At 41.1% G+C, this 17,545-nt stretch overlaps 1 protein-coding gene across 6 annotated transcripts in view; it reads left to right on the forward strand.

Moving 5' to 3' along the window:
• Positions 1 to 5,755: 5,755 nt before the first annotated feature.
• The window catches only part of FAM13C (family with sequence similarity 13 member C), a 63,331-nt gene continuing 51,541 nt past the window's right edge, over positions 5,756 to 17,545 (forward strand). For all 6 annotated transcript variants that reach the window (XR_012043931.1, XM_072871178.1, XM_072871177.1 and 3 more), the window contains exons 1-3: positions 5,756 to 5,817; positions 10,754 to 10,810; positions 12,572 to 12,770. Coding sequence is in view for 5 of the 6 variants with exons in the window: in XM_072871178.1 (XP_072727279.1) it covers positions 5,756 to 5,817; positions 10,754 to 10,810; positions 12,572 to 12,770 (318 nt within the window). In the remaining variant the exon portion in view is untranslated. The remainder of the gene's footprint in view (positions 5,818 to 10,753; positions 10,811 to 12,571; positions 12,771 to 17,545) is intronic.

Raw genomic sequence — 17,545 nt, forward strand, 5'->3', positions numbered from 1 at the left:
CCAGTTTGACTGGTACAGCTGGGTTTATCACGCAGCCTAGTGCATGCTGCATAATGGTTCTTGGGCATCTCTACAGAGATTTTCAGCAGAGCTGATGGGACTTCATAAAGCAGCTTGTTCTTTAATAACAAAATCAGAGGCACAGTTCTGTATTTCCAGCTTAGCATGCTCACTCAAGTCAGCAGACCTATATGAAGCAGGCTTATGCTAATCAACCAGGGCACCAGTAGCGTTGTAGCCTTCCAGCAGGGAGCTTGGTGTGGGCTCCCTGCCCCAGTGATTACCCATGTTCTTGGGAGGTTTCCCCATTGGCAGGGTTAGTGGTTGCTCAGGTGTGTGCACCTGAGCTGCAGAAATGTAACCCAAGTGATGGGACTGAAGTGGTTCACAAATCAGAACTTCCAGTCTGCACAAAATTATGCATTTCCATGATATTTTTCCCTTTAAAAGAGCAGGGATCTGACTGATGTATGGCTATGCCTTTTGAGCTCCAGGGTTGATGTACCTCCTGCAGTGCCAACTTGGGTGTACTATGGGTGTGTGTATGGGATTCATGGGCCCAATGCTTAGAAGGCTTGAGTAACGAAGTATGTGCAGTTTGAATCCTCACTGAAATATCTTCAGAAAATATAAACCTGAAGGTCTGTGCAGTTGCACAAAGCTTTATCCAACCTAACACATATACATCTTATGGAATTGCCCTGGATTGGATTATGACAACTGTGTCTGCACTTATGCTCAGCTTAAAGTCTCTTCCTGCATGAGCTTGTCTGAGCATTTTAAGACATACAGCAAGAATCACTCATACAAGAAGCTGAATGCTTTTTCCCCCCAGGTCCATTCACTCAGATGATGTGCTAATTAGGTCACTGAGAAAATCAAAGATATAGAAACTGGATTGAGTGCTCACCAACTGGCTCCTACATGTAATTGCTGTATTTTAGTTTAATTTGTCTTAAGATGTTTTCAGATGTCTCTGAGAATGTCACCCATAAAAAGGCAGACTGCATGTCAAGAAAGCAAGTCAGTGAACACATGAATATTTGGAGCCGCAGAGTGTAGCATTCAGTATTTATCACTACAGGAAAGAGGCATGTGACTTCTCTCTCACATGGCAGCTCCTTGGTTTATGCCTTACTGATTGGAAAATAGCAAAAGTATCCTGCAGGATCACTTTTGAAGAAAGAGCAAGGTACTGGAACAATCCACAGGGCTAACATTTTGCTGCAGAATGATCCCTGCTCTTATCCCATAAGAAAGTCCTGCGTGTTGGAAGAGAACGGACTTGCTGAAGGCAGAGATGAATTAGTGCAGAGTCCCTCAGTTTGTTTTCTGCTTAAATAAAAGTGTTCTGTCAAAAGTGTGACCTCAGAAGTAGCTGTGTGACCTGACAAGCAAGCATATTTAACCTGCTCGTTGGCAGAGTTGAATGCATTTTGTCCATGAAAGCATATGCTGTGTATGCATGCAGGTAGGATTGAGTGCGTCTCTGTGTTGGTACAATTTGAGAGGGAGATGAAGGACTGTTGGAGCACTTCAGGGTATTGCTACTTGGCAGGAACACACATACTCCAAGGCAAACAAATTTGCTCAGTATTTTTCTGAGTCTCTGAGCTCAGCTAGTTCTGGCAGGGATGACTTGACTTCATCCAGAGAGGCAGTAGGGGGGGATCATTCCAACTTTCCCTTTATTTGGGTAGTGGAACATGAGTAACTTCTTCCCAGAGCTGGAGGAAGTTGCCTTGGGCTCCTCATCAGGCACAGTGTGTCATACCGCATCTCTCGCGTCCCTCCATAGCATCTAGTGCAGGTCCCTTGTATGGCCTAACCATAGTGCAAAATGTAATTGCCTCTGATGCCGCAATTTCAGCACAAGCACTTTGGACTCTGTGGAATAGCAAATAATAATAAAGAAAATAGTCTTGTAATAAATGCTAATCACACCCTATAGGATTACACTGAATTTGTCATTAGACAGTAGATATTAAATGGAGAAATACGAACTTTCCCAGAACCTTAGAGAGTTTAGAGGTCTTTGTAAACACGTAATTCTCCCTCTAAACATACAGTTTATTTCCCAATACAAATTCTTCATTATTCTGTAGTTAAGGCTGAAAGGCCTCATCATTTACCTGAGTCAGAAATGCCCTTAAGAGAACACCGTCATTTACTGAGATGAGCAAATTCTGGAAATTGAGGCAAAGGTTCTGTTCTGCAGGTGAAACCAAGCTGCCACAAAGTCTGCAGGGGGGTGTGTGTGTTTGTGACCATTTAGACAACTGTAGCTTGGCGAGCTTCACTATTCCTCCTTTTTTTCTGGCATTTTGATCTTGATTGTTGCACTCTCTTCTGTTCTCCTGAAGCCAGAACTACTGCTGCCCACTTTTGTCTCACTGCCTTTCTCTTCTTTTTGCAGTCTTCTGCAACTAGACCATACTGTCTTTGTAAAGCATTCACTGCCTGATATATGTTTATAGTGCCAACTAATACTGTTCTGAGCTTATGAACGTACCGTTTATATTGAGCATGTGACTCTATTATGTGCAAAACTGAGCTGGAGGCTAAGTGATTCCCATTTCAATCTTCCTCCTGACCTAGCAGTAATACTCTTGATGATACAAACCAAATAAAGAATGGAATTTCTATGCCAATCTATTTGTCAGCCATAAATAGGCAATATATTAGTCAAATTTTCAGAAGTGAACAACAACATATTTCTGAATCCTGGTATCTCCGAAATATATGTAGATGTTTGCTTTGGAGTTCTTCGACATTTTTGTTGTCAGCTGAGAGCTGGCATGTGATATTTATGTTGGCTTGATCAACATTTGGCAAAAGAGGGTAAGAACAAAACTGGGTATAAGATGGGAAGCTTTTTAACAGAGAAAGTGTCTTTCCATAGATATGATATTGCAAAATTATGAATCACTTGAACTGTTCAGCATAAATAAGGAAAAACTGATTTAAAAGCCTTTATTTTCAGAATTTCAGAAAGATGTATTTTAATGACTTCAAAATATAAAGTCCTTAAAAGTATATCTGCTACTCAGTGGTGAAGTCCAAGGCTTACTTCACATACAGGTGTAGCATTGTTTTCACCGGGACTTCAGGATGGTGAGAGACCTGACATGTCATCTGAATATGGTGATGAAATATATCTGGCACTGAGAATTTCAGTATGTGGAAGAGCGATGTTTTATAGCATTACAGGCCTAATTGACTTAACGTCATTATTGAAAACGAGGCAGTAACAGCAGTATTATGTTTTCCCTGTGCCTGGGACTTAGAGGGAAACAGAGATGCAGGCTCAACCGTGTTTGGCTCTCCTTTGAAAGGTGGGGTAAGGCCAGGGGCTCTTTGCCTGCTCTAGTCGCACCCAGAGCACGTGGATAGGAAGCGGGTGAAAGGAAGCGGGGTCAGCCGATAGGCCCAAGCCAACATCGTTGGTGAAATAAGCTTTTGCCCCTACAGAGAAATTAATTCCTTCTGGGAGGAAAAGAAGAGAAGTAAAGTTGTTGTAAAGAGTAAAAACTACTGTAGTTCCCCCCTCAGGTTCCCCCAGGAGCAGGATGGCTTCATCTGTGTGATTCGGAGATGAGCTCTGAAACAGGATCCTGGGTTTAGTTGCCCTTCACTTTCATGTATTTATTAATACTATTCTGTTTTACATGAAATTTGTTTTTTGTTGAATGATTTCACAACCTTGCAAGAAGAAGAGACTATCCAATAACACTGGTCAAGCACCATCTTTAAAACAAATGGAAGTTTGTGAGTGACCTGAAATAAATGTAAAGTGCTTGCAAAGAAGAGATTTAGCAACAGCTGTATAGCACTGAAGTTCAGACAAACAATGGAAAAGCGATGACATTTTAAACTTGGTCTCAGTTCAAAGCATCCCTGTTTTACAAACTGATCTTCAATCATATTCTGTTACTAGTAATAGCAACAAAGCCCTGCACTATGTTTGCACAGGGCATAAATTAGCAGAGAACTTGACCTTAACTTTTGCATGTAGAAGTGGAGAAGTTATGTCTACAAGAGCCTTCTGTGTTTGCTGCACTTCTTCTGTGGTTGTATGTAGGGGAGTGGGGATAAATACCCAGTCTCTCTTTAAGCTCTACTCTAACCAAGCTGTGATGCTTATCAATGTGATTTTGTGATAAAAAGTTGTGATTCCTCCATTACACACTTGAAATGCTAGCTGTAAACCATTAAAAATCTAGAGCCAAGCACTTGAGCGTTCTGAACTACATTTATTAAAAATAATATCAGATTTTTTAAATGGCCTTCTACTTTTTGAGCATGCAAATTGAGTTTTTGATTGCCACAACAGCTAGAGGCATACCTTTTGTTCAGGTGCTCTCCTGCAAATAGAAAAACAATAAAGAAATTTATATTTGTACGGTCAGACCCAAGAAACTGAAAACAGGAGAACAAAAAAATTGAAATTTTAGGTCTAAGGCAAGATTTAAATGCTAACCATTAAATTTAGCTTTTCTGTTCACCCTTCTCTCACAAAACCTGCTACTCTGTAGGGCAGAAGTCCCTATAGACTGGCTGTGATATTCTGATCCCCAGGTAATTTGTGCCATCATATAAAGTGACATATATATACAAATATGGGAAAGAAAAGAGCAAAATAGCATGTGCAAGCAGGTAGGAAGGCGGGGAAGAGGTGAAGATAAGATGCATTGTTAGCGCTGTTGGTGAGAGAAGGGAAATAGTCATGGCTGTGGCTCCTGGCTGCTGCTGCTGCTGCTGCTGCTGCTGCTGCTGCTGCCGCTGCCGCCTGGGAAATGTGTGTCACCAGCTGCTGTGGGGAGGAGGACGCTGCACCTCGCCGTATCCCTGCTCCCCTTGGTGCTGTCGTCTGCGAGGTGCCATTGTCATAAACCGGAGTGCTCATAAGATGCTGTTGTCTGTATTGCCTTCTCCTCCCCCACCCAAATAAAAATAAAAACAAAAAAAAAATCCCAGCTCTGGTACGTAGCAGTGAGGTGGGTTTTTTTCTGCCACTATAAGATTTCAGGATGATCCAACAGTGTATTTACTGGATTTGAGAGGTGTTGTTCAAGGAGGAATTCTACCACTGCCTCAAAACCAGCAGTTTAGGGTATCCTGAGTTGACCGCTACTGAATGTATTACATCAGGTCCAAAACATTTTGTGGCAGGAGCACAGCAGCCTATTCCTTTCATAGGAATGGTTTCATCTATTGCTTGCTGTTAGCTTAATAAGCTTTTGCTACTTGAACTGTCCTTTCTGCCAGATGATTTTTTTCATAGCTTCCCCTGGGATTTGGCCGTGAGCTGAGTGTGTAAGAAACCAGTAAACAAGAAGAAAAAACCTCCAGAGATCTTAGCTGAGCAACCCTATTTAAGTAATAAAAACAACTGTGTTTGATGAGCCAATTACATAGAGCAAACGTTTAAAGGACAGAATGCCAAATACTTATTCATAAACCTCAGCCTTTATTAGCAGCACTGTTACAGTTATAGAAGAATATGATCCCCTTCTGAGCCTCACAGACAACCTGCATCCCTGTATTAATTCAAAGTGCTGCTGGATGGGCTTTGTGAGTGTTGTAGGACTAATCCCTATGGTTCCTTGATTATGAGCATGTGCAGAGCAGCCGAAGGTACAGTCGTGCATGTAGAGCTAGCACACAGAGACTTGCCTTGCAATGCCATGTTTGTGCATGTGTTCCTACAACTGAGAAGGATACAGGGAGCCTGCCTGCCTTGCTGACTTATCTGATGTTTTCTTGTTTCTGTTTCAGCATTCAGGATAATTCCTTCAACACGACAGCTTTAGCAGAGTAAGTGAACACTTTAAAGATGTCCTTATTTTTAAATAAGAATGATGAGTTTAGTTACTGTAGAGAATAAATGTAAGTAGTATGTGAGAAGTCCCAAGCTATCTGTCATATATTTTGATTTGGTTTTCTGTAATCTAAGTATATTATTGACTGTATGGGAAGGATTGCATGAAACAGCTGCCTTTACATGCTCTGTGGCCATTTAGCAGTGAAATACCTTTCTGGGAGAATATATGTTTGAGGCACATCACACATATTTAAATGCATGATTTTCAGTGTAGGATAAATCTCATGTGAAAATGTTGCTCATTTCTGTTACTGATGATCTTGACAAACACAAGTATGCCAGTTTTCTAAGAACACATGGTCTGCACTTCCTGCAAGCGTTATTAGAAAAAAAAAAAATCTTTGCAAATATTTTGAAAAAAATAACTATATATTATTTAGACAGGCCAAGTACCAAATACGCCATTTCTTTGTCATCAATTCCATAAACTCATCAGAAGGCCTTTCATATATATCATGATCATAAGGATATTGATGTTGATTTTTTGCCATTGTTGTTTTACAGAGACAACAGAATGGGGCAAGGGAGAACGTTAGAAAGTTAGGAAGGCAAAGGCTTTAGGAACTATTACAAATGAAATGGTCTTTGTTTTATTTCAGTCTAAAACACTTCCGTTTTGATGTTCTCTACATTATTATTTTGCATCCTTTTGATTGTTTCAAAAGCTTTTAGGGAAGACTCTTCAGCAGTAACATGCCAAGCAGTTTCTCAGGAAGGAAATGATTTATAGATTTGTTTGTCTGTTAGGTGAGTTTTACACTGCTAAAATGCTCATAATTTAAAAAACCCTAGCTGGACAGTGAGCTGTTTGCCTAAGTGTTGTGGGGACAGGATACATTCTGAAGGCAGGCCAAGTTGTAATCGTCTGAGCCATCCCTAAGTGTTGTTGAAAGCACTACAGGAAAAGTAACATTTCATAGGGATCCAAATAATTTCCCTCTCTTACATGGCTTTGCTTTATTTGCTTACATTGCCTTGCTTTATTTAATATTTTAACTCAGTCACGCTTTTTGTGTGATTGTGGCAGATATGGAAAGATTTAACAGAAGCTAATAAATCGTTGTCATTTTTTATTATTTTCCTGTGTCCCTGCTAGTTAAGTCATGAATTGTGGTCTGTAAAATCCTGGGATGCTCCCCCTTCGCAGAAGAATAACCAGACTACAGATCGTACATTTTTCCTATCTTTTTCTCCTTCCCTTTTCTCTGTCCGAAGTACATCCATTGTTTCCCGTAGAGATTCCCCTGGAGCGGCCCCTGTGCCTGCCTCGCCCTTGAGGTTTCTGGGACCCGAAAGTGATGGCCTTTCTCTGTGGTGCTTCATGTGACCATTAAGACAAGGGCCAGGATGGCATAAAAGCTGACTGCATGATGCCAGCAGTGCCCCTGGGGAAAGGGAGAGGGGTGCAGTCGGTGCCGTGCTGTGCGGAGCTGAGGCAGCAGCATGGCAGAGCTGGGGCTGGGTCAGGCATTGCCTGAAGGGTGAGTCTCCCTCATTTAAGCTGTTGTTGGTTTTGTTTCAGGGGCTTTAATTTTTAATCTTATCTTCCCAAACATAGACGTAGAAACATACTTTTAGAAAACAAAGCAAGCGAACGATGACATCTGAAAAGCATTGTCCAAATGAACAAACTTGGTTTCCAGAGTTGATTTCCCTAAATCCTGTTTAGAGCCTCCCCCCAAAGCCTGTTTTTGAGAACTGCTGAGGATACATAATTCTTACTGATTTCAGCACTAGTTGTTTGTGCTGGCCATATCGGAAAATAGGTTACTTTTATTCAGCAGAATAAATAGAGAGCTTGCCATGCAACTTTAGACATCCTCATTTGACAATTTCTGTCTTTACTTGTGGCAAAGGCAAAATCAGGGCTTCCTGAATGATATAAAATCAGTGATACAATAGTTTCAGGAACGTTTCTCCAGACAAGGCAAGTGCCTGGGGCTGCTAAGCTTCCAGCAAGCCATGCGTGCAGCCTGGTTGAGAAGTTGTTCATGTGAACATCTTAAAGGTCAAGTCAGCAAAAGGGAGCAGTTTTCAAGTTGTACTGAAATGGCTCCTATAGAAAGGTGAACATGGAAGAAAGTTAAAAAAGCTAATCCCATTAAACCAGAGATCCTTGGAAGAAACATACAGAGGCAGTACTATAGAGTCAGAGCAGCAGTCCATCTAGACTGGGATCCCACCTCTGCCCTGACTCTGGCCAGTGCCATAAGATCAGTAGTGGATGTACTTACTTTTAAGAGGCATATCCATCAGTCAGTAGTTAGACTGGGCACTGAAGGAAAAGGATTCACATCACTGGTTTTGTCAAAAGACATACTTCCTGCCCAATGTAAGCTTCAACCCATGTGGATTTATGACTTGAAGCTGTTCTGGCGTATTCTCTGATGTTTTAGGAATGAGCAAGATGCTGCTCCAGTTTTTGGGTTTGTGGGAACTCTCTCTACAGCATGGCCACAAGCTTTCACAAAACTTATCAAACTCTTGAATATCGCTCTATCTGTTAAATATAGCTTAAGTTGGACAACAAGATTTACAAGTTACTTGTGAGAGGAGTGTCTGCATGTCTGTGTTGATATGTGCAGACAAGTGGCATGAACACATAAACTGCATTTCTTAAAGAAGCCAAGGTAAAACCACTCTGTGCTTTAATGATGAATATTTGCATTATATCATGGATTAATCTTTAAAAAGGTCCTGCTATGGTCTTAGCCTCCAGCACTGTCTTGTGTGAGTGAGCTTTCTTGGTTAATATTTATTCTTACAAAGAGAAAAATTTCTATTAAAAATTTCAGGGTGTGTTGCTTCTGAACGTCCTCACAATCTTTTTATTACATGATGGACACGGTCTCCTCTGATTCATTATTGCTTATCTTTCCTATCTACTGCTATCTGGTTATTCGAATACATTTTGTCATGCTCACTTACGTTGTTTATAAGTTCTGTCTTGTTTTATGACTTTTATCAGTTGCTGGATGCTAAGTTAGGATCTCTACTTCTCAAGATCACCTTATTACAGCCATCTTAGGGAAAGCAACCCCCAGGGCACTTCCCCAAGTTAAGGAGTGTGCACACAAGTATGCACACATAGACTTGGCTGATGGACCTATGCTTAGTCATCCATCGTCCCTCCAGAGAGTGTTCCCAGTCGCCAAAATGGTCTTTCAGGACTGAAGGCTGCCAAGTGTGGCGACTGGTGAGAGGAGAGGGTGGGTGAAGCCAGTAGCAGAGCTGCTTCCTCCCACCTCCTCTTTCTGTGGCACCCGCAGGAGGCAGAGTTTGTCCCTTTAGAGGGTCCCTGGGCTTTGTTGACTGTGGCTTGGCCCATGGTGCACAGCATGCCTGGTGCCATCTTACCCTACTCTTGTGTCTGTGCTGGCAGCTCTGTCCATCCAGCTCTGTCTCCTCACAGTGTATTTCCTTGCTATGTTTTTCTCCCTCTGAAATTTTCCATCGTGTTTTCCAGCCAGGTTCCTGGTTCCTTTCATACTGGGCTTCCTTCTTCATACCCCCAGTATGTCCTACCCTCACACCTCGCTGGTGTCAGAGACCCGTACAGTAATTAGTGATAGACCAGAGGGGAAGGTGTGATTGGCATCCAGAGGCAAAGGCAACTAGATTTCTACAGTGAATTTGTCCATTTTGTGCATCAACTCCTGTCTTCCATCTGTCGTCCCACTTTCCCTTGTGGGGAGAACTGCACCCACTGCAGGAATATTGCGTGATTAGGGGGATCTGCAACTGTAGTTGTATGTTCCAGTTGTGAGCAGCAGATGCTTTCATCCATATGCTGATGTATTCAGGAATTGTAAACACTTGAGTGTCCCTTTAAATATTTTCTGCTGCAGTCTGGCTTTTGATAAAGGTACTAGCAGAAGACTGGTGGGAAAGAGGAATATATTAAAAACCTTGCCGTCAAATTGCAATGCAGAGCTATGAGTTTATCGCTTAATGTGCTCTGTCCTAAGTGGGGCAGCTCTTCTGAAAATCTAACAAGTCAGTGGAAGTACAGGCTGCTTCCCCCATAATGAAGAGATTCCTCTGCCAGCAAACTTCAAGTGACCCAGGCCTGCTTAGTGTCTGTGCCCTGTGAGTATGAACAGAGGGTGAGGAGAGGGCCCCAACTTTTCCCCAGAAATAATACCTAGAAAGGGTGTATGGATATTTGTTAGGAGTGTGTGCATATATATGTATGTTTATTTGAAGAAAGACTGCTCATAGGCTTTGCAGTTATATCATTCCGGAAAGTTCAGCCATGCTGTTCAATATAGAGTTCAACACTGAGTGGTTAGCATATTATCCAGACTTCTCTTTTGATTAGGCAGCCTTATGACAATTCTGTTGTTTGTAACTTAAGGGGATGTAATTGATTATGATTCTTCAGGTATCTTAAAAAATTCTGCTAGTTCACTTTTTAAGACTAACGATCACTTTTATTTGGGGATTTTTTTTCCTGCTGCACAAAGAATGACTGCTCGACTATAGTTAACATTTTTGTGAGTCTAAGAGAAAAACACACTTAGCTAATTGTTTCTAATTCTTTTTTTAATGTGAAGTATACTATAAGCAATTAAAATACAGAATTTATTGTAATTTTCCTGTAATTTTTATGGTAGCAACTGAATTCTTTGTCATCATTATTTCCATCTGGCTGAAAATGATATACCAAATTGTGTACACTTAACATCTCAAATCCTCTTCTTTCTCTGAGATGTAGACTATCATGGAGCAGCTATGGCATTAAATAACCCTAGCTAAGGTGTGAGAAGAAGAAATGTGTTTATACTTTGGGCTGCACTGTCATGTTATTAAAAGCTAAATTTCTGCAGCTGGCAGAAAATCAGCAATTATTTTGTGTCCATTTTCAAGGTGTGACAGGGATTCAGACTCTGTACATGAAGATCAAGCAGCCACTTCCAGCCCCAGGTACTCTACTGCAAATTTTGTCTGAAATCTGTTGGCAAGAAATAAAGCTGTCAGAGTGCTTCTGTTAAACCATTAGAAAGAAACCTTTATTCTCAAAAGAATGCAGAATATCTGGGGTATTACCTGCTAAGGCTATTAGTATTTCTGGGAAATGCATATTTGTCTTGTATACTTTCATGTAAACAATATTAAGATTAATTACTGTTGTTATTATATGAGTAAATATATTATAGTCTGTGTTCTTAACTTCACATCATATTCCATTCAGATGCAGCTCTGATGCTAATACATTGAATTTTACTGTACAGCGGCTGTTACAAGGTAGTAGTAAGTGGAGTTTTGCAACTGTGCAAGGATATGCTCATTGATGACTGTTTCTCTGAAAAAAAAATCCTTCAAATTGTAATTTAACTGAAGTATTCTTGAGGCATGTGTGTCTCATAGCTATGATAGTATGTGTTGATTGCTAGACAATGCAACTTAACCTTTGAGAAAGATTTTTAAATCGGATGATACCTTAAAATTAGCAACACTCTGCACATTCTTGAAATGCCTGTAGGATATAAAGCACCCTACCCTGTAACTATAACAACTGCCTTGGAGCACACTTGCAGAAGGCATGGGCAGCAATAGTGTTTAACTCCATAGGCACCCTGCGAGCATCCATCTGGATGCTGATGGGCCACAGATGGAAAGTGAGTTTGGCAGCTCAGAATCCATAGGAGAAAACATTGAATTAGCAAATTATGCTTTCTAAAAAAAATCTCGGGGAGGTTTAAGTCAATAGTCCTTGACTCCCTCGGTTGTGGAAGTTTCACACCAGGAGAGAGGTCATCTCTCAGCTAACCATTAGGATTTTACGAGCTGAAGCTAACATCTGAAATTCCACCTGCAAACTAGGCAACAGCCAGGGATTTCAGAGCAGTAATGCCGGTCTGCTCATCCTGCCAACTAAGCAGGCAGCCTCGCATTCTGCATTGCAGTAGCTTTCTTAATGGTGCCAGGGAGACGCTCCCAGTGGAAAGCATTAGACCAGTCTAAGGTTGGATTGATTGGGTGTGGATAAGACTAGCGAGGTCTTCCTAGGACACATCGCACTCTGTAGGTTAGGTGGGGTTTGAAAATATCGGTCCCAGATTCAGCGGTCAGCTGAGCATCCGTGAGCAACAGTGTCTGTTTAAACCACCAGATGTGCTGTTATACAGGAGGACCTTTTCTCCAAACTGGGAGCACAAGATACTTATGCCTTCCACCCAAACGCATCTTTGGCTGTTCAAACCCTACTTTGTATGTCTACCTCCCTCACTTTGTCCAAAAGCCCTCAAAACCAGAGACTGTCAGAAGGGAAGTGTGACTATAGGGAGGAATTATTGTATGTGACGACATTTTTGTGAGATTATAACTTAGTGTGAATCACTGGATGGGGCAAGGTGTTCTGCATGAAAAAGGCAGTTTCAGATTTTATTTGGGGAATATGAACTATAGGGCTGAAGCCAAAGAGTGCCTCTAAAGTCTTATTTAAATGGCTCCACAGCTGAATGTGTAATAATACTAACAATAGTTTAGCTTGTGATTTGACAATAAACAGTAGCCTCTCAGATTCATTTTACTAACATATGCAGTGTTTGGTGTGTAGACTACTCAACTTGGTAAAATTAAAATGCCATGAATAGCTAAGAACTTGTTGCTGTTCTTCCTTCATAATGTTTTGACAGGTGTCTGAAGTCCTGCCTGATGCATTTCAATTTTATTTTCTTACAGAGATGATGATAACAAAGAAAATTATCCGGACAACGCTGCTGTCTTAGAGGAAAGGCAGCCACCTTTGCAAGATACTCAGCAGCACAAGCAGCAGGCTGTAACTGACTACACTCTAAAGCCTGAAATGGGCAACTTAAAGCTAAGAAAACCTAAGCCTATTGCAAAGCTAGAAAATGGAAAAAGCCATGAGGAAAGTCAGGTAAAGAACTAAACTTAACCAAGGGTAGGTTTATGGCACAATGTCTGAGCAAACATACCTTTTGAAATGCAAAGTGGAACTCCCTGGTAATCCATGACATGACTGAGACTCCACAATAATCTACCCTGATTTTCAGGGACCTAGAGTCCTGGAACCCTCCTGTAACGATGGACAACTTCTTTCAGCCCGGGAATTGCACAGAGGGGTGTGTTGCAACTGCTATCAGAAGTGAGTGGAGAGCATAGCTGAAGATGTGCAAATATCTCTCTTTAGATTTCCTGTGACTGCTTGCACCAAATATAAAAATTTTAGTAGTTGCAGCACTTGATTAGACTTTTCCCATTTTGTTTATTTGACTGAGGATCTCTTGCGCTGGTATTTTGGCTGCCAATGGAGAGATTTCGTACTTTCCCTTTATCTTACTTTGTTTTTTTCTCATCTTTAAATAATAAATCTATTACAACGCAGATTCTGGTACCGCTGCTCTTGCCCACAGGCTTCCCCGGGTTGAGCTGAGGGGAGCAGAACCTTTCTAGCCTTTAGCCTTTCTAAAGGCTATAAAAGAAGACTAGAAATAAAGAAGATTCTGCTGCTGTCTGTGGAGGTACATTGCTATATAGACTCCAGAGTTACCACCTCCCAGAAGCTGCTGGAAGCACCTCTGTTCTCCCAAGTCATGTTTCACGTGTAAGGGATAGAGCTCTGGTCGAGGTTTAACCCCTCAGCTAGAAATATTCTCATAACCAAGACAGTTGATTTTAATGTTGGTAGATTGTTGGCCTGTAGTAGGCACAAGGCCCGAGAGATGTCTGTATTTACATCTCCTCTTTGATATATAATGTATTTGGCTATTTTCTGTCTCTCCTCTCTTCTTATTTGTGGATAGAAACTGGCAGAGCGCTTTCTGAAATGCTTTGAACCCATCGTAGACCAGGAATGATTTTGGTTCACTTTTTCAAATTTAGAATGGGAATTCATCATTTTGGATGGCATGTCTTACCTTCTAAGTGAGGAATATCCTTTTGAATCCCAGAAGAAAAAGCAAAAGCAAATGGCATCCCAGTGGGATTATCATAATCTCTTTCAGAATACCAAAGTCAACTCTTGCCCTAATCTTCTTGCATGTTTTTGCTGGAGTTCATCCCTGAGATGAAGTAATAACTGCTGATTTTTTTGTAACTGTATTGCGTTACTAGGAAATGTTATTTAGGCTGCAGGGAGATGAGGTGTGCATGTTTATCAGCAGATAAGAAAAATGATAGGAAATTTTGCCCTGTGAAGAGCCAGCGGAGGCGTATCAGGAAGAGGAGTCACGAAGAAGTCATAAACAGGGCAAGATCTGTCTCATAGATCAGATCATCTGTTGCTCTTTCAGCTATTTCCACGTCTCCTGTCTGCCTGCTCCCTGTGGATGTTGTGCCTGTACCTCTCACCCAAAGAAAGCTAACACAGCACAGATTTGCTCCTCTATGGTATTTGACATGGCCTGAAGTGGTTAACTGAAAATGTTGATATTCTTTCATGGGAAACTTTTCGAGTATATAATTAGACTTCCATAAAATACTGGTGGAACTTAGATATGCAGCCTCTGGAAGGAAAAACAGCATCAGGCAGATAATTGTCACATGGCTCAAGGGCTTGAATTAGGAAAGACAAAAGTGGTCCTGGGCCCTCACACTACCCATTGCTCCCATCTCTGGCATACTGGAAGCAGTAAGATGTGTAGGCACTATATTATCTCACCTTTGGTTTGATGGGAGTACTTAAGGGACAAGAGCTAGTGTAGACTGTAATATAAAACATAAACACAAAGCAAACATCCCTCCGAAACAGGAACTCCACTCATTCACAGAGGGAACTGTATCCTAATACTGTGAAAGACTTTTCAGTGGATATCGTATATCTACACTGAGTTCAGTGGTGCTTGCTGTATAGGAAAGAGTTTGCCTCTTGGAACGGTTTGCAGAAGGAAGCTGTTTTGGAGAAAGCATCTGCCAGGCCCTTCATTTTGCATAGCCTTCATTCTCCTTAGTAAGGATGTGCATGCTCCTTGACCCTGAGTGCTTGCCTTGCTGCGTCTTCAGCTACCTCAGGGGCTTTTGTTCTTAAAGAAGCATCATCTGGCTCCTGGCTTTGTTAAAGATGCCTATGAAAAACAAAGCTCTGCTTGCAGAAAAGCTCTGTGAAGGGTTTGTTTCTGTGTGTGGGTTCTCATTGGGATCCGTGATGTGTTATGACCTTCCAAACTCTATTGCAGCTGTCTGTGTTAGCAGCCCTAGTCGTGAACTGGTAGCAACTGCTTCTCTCCATCTTGAAGCTGGAAGCAAAGTGCTGCTGTGTTGTTTTTAGTAGCTGTTGTTTGTATGTATATGGCAGGTTGTTACTATCTGGAAAAGTGGGCCAGACTGATGCTTTGAAACACTGTGCGACTGCATATACCTTCCTTTTGTGAAACACCTTGCCACCAAGCCACTCAATGAGGTAAATGATGTACTTAGAAGCAGCTGATGTTGAGCTGACAAACAGCAATATCTGAGTACATGTATTTATGAAAGAAAAGTGTGATGCACTGCACATGGTGATTAAACTGTTCATCCTCATTTTCCTGAGTTTATTGATAGAGTGCTTTTTCAACAGTCTCCTCACTTCCCCAGCCTGACTTTTCTGTGGCATCAGAAAGAAACAGTGACAATATTGCAGTGACAGTATCTCTTTTAAAGGTGTTGCTCTGATAAGCCAAGGAAATGTTTGCTACTCGCTCCTATGTGTTATAAGCCCATGAGTTGCTTTTTTAGAAAATTGTCCCTTTAAAATCAGAATAGGCTATTGGGAGATAAATAAGTTTGCTGCATGTGTTGGAAGGATTAAAGTCTGTTTGGATGGGAACCAATTTTGTGTGCCTTTCTACTAGTGAGAATCCAGGGGATTTCCATTGTAGAAAGGTCAGTGAGAGGGAACAGACCTCTGTGTTCAAGTAGAGGAAAGATGGCCAACTTGGGGATTTTGAGCTTCACAGGGCTTCCAGTCTGCTGAAGTGTGATTCCTGTGCCTCTGATATTTTTGAAAAAAGTGTAGTACTGTGGTCATGTACTCTAGGTCTTGATGAAGAAAAGGTTATTAAATTTACAGTGATGATTAACAGGACCAAGTCTAATAAAAGTGCAGTACTAAGTGACTTCACTTGACCACTTACCAGCTGAGAAAATGTCACTAGAGTAAAGCTGTACCTTGGATATTGCATGCAGTTATCTGTTTGGGGGCAGGAGCTGGGTATGGGGGCAGCTGTAACCTTTCCAAAGTATGGGAAGAGAGGCAGGCTGCTGGAACGTGATTACACTGCTGTACTCCAGCTACTTGGTTTCATCTTTCCTATGGTTTCATGAGCTTCTTTAGCAATTCTGCAATGTTAATCCATAGAAAATAAAATTAATTAGGATTTATTTGACTTCAAGAGGTGAGGAAGCATATACTCAGAACATACTCCCAGGAGTCAGTGTGAGAACAGATGGTGAGGAATGGAAAGTCTGCTTTCCTTGCCTAATCCTTTCTCCTGTCACTCACCTTTGATGCACAGTCATGAATATAGATTATTAAATGAGTCATGCTCAAATTCCTTATTGATACTGAGACATAAAATGACACTAAACATGCTAGCTAATAGGTAGAGAGAGTAACAGTTTTAAAGTCGTATTATTAAGGTAAATGACTATAAAAATCAAATGGTAGCTTGACAATCAATGCCTAGAGATGGGAATGCTGAAAACTGCTGTGTGAAATTTTGTATTTTGCATATAAATTAAGTGAGCAAATTGCATGGATTTCAAAGAACTTCTGGTAATTTGACAACAAAATGGGGGTTTAAATGCACTGGAATAAAAAAACCCCAGAGACGATGTTAACACATTAGCTACACAAACACATGAACGTGTCAGGCAGTCCGCAAGTTCCGCTTCAGTTTTTAGGTATACTCTGTCTATGTTTAAACCATACCTCCCATCGTGGATTAAATCTGTTCAATTCACTGTCCAGTAAATGCACCTGCTTATTTTTCTTGTATGGACTGGCATTTTCAAGAGGGGTAGGAGGCACTTCTGCTCAGGACTTTGGTCCTGGCTATTTTCTATATTGACACAGCACCATGAGGTATGCTAGGGCTGTGATCCCAAATGCTGGTACAATATTTGCACAGTGCTTGCATTTGAAGAGAGACAGAAGTGTTTGTGTGTTGGATAAAGCATGTGAAAGATGCAAGGCACTTTCTGGAGTTCAAGAGCAGATTAAGCTGCTGCGTAAACACGGCAAAGGTTTGTATGCCTGTACTGTAATTCAGATGCTCTGACAGAGATGGGTTATGACGTGCTGTGATTTTTTAAATTTTTTTAATATATTTTTAAAAAAATTTAGCTTGTGAAACAGAAGCTGATTTATCTCAACATGTGTATCCATGATGGTAATTTTTGGCTGCTTCCAAACCTGCGTATTATTTTGTGTATAAAGCAAATATCATGGTAGTGATTATGCAGCACTGAGTCTTTTCAGCAATGCCTGGAGAATTCCCTCTTCACAGACTGCTTACCAGATGCAGCTTCATTGTAGAAGCTTCACTCCCCATAGTGAAGAAGAAACAAAAATACAATAGAATATGGCACTATACTGTTGGATGCCTTTGACGCATCAGGAATGGATTTAATTGCTCTTAAGAAACAGAGGTTCCATCAAGGGTGTTTCCCTAGGGTTATTCTTTAACATCCTAATGACATAACTTATGAACAACA

This window comes from Ciconia boyciana, chromosome 8, assembly GCF_034638445.1.
Source record: "Ciconia boyciana chromosome 8, ASM3463844v1, whole genome shotgun sequence".
Classification (NCBI taxonomy): domain Eukaryota; kingdom Metazoa; phylum Chordata; class Aves; order Ciconiiformes; family Ciconiidae; genus Ciconia; species Ciconia boyciana.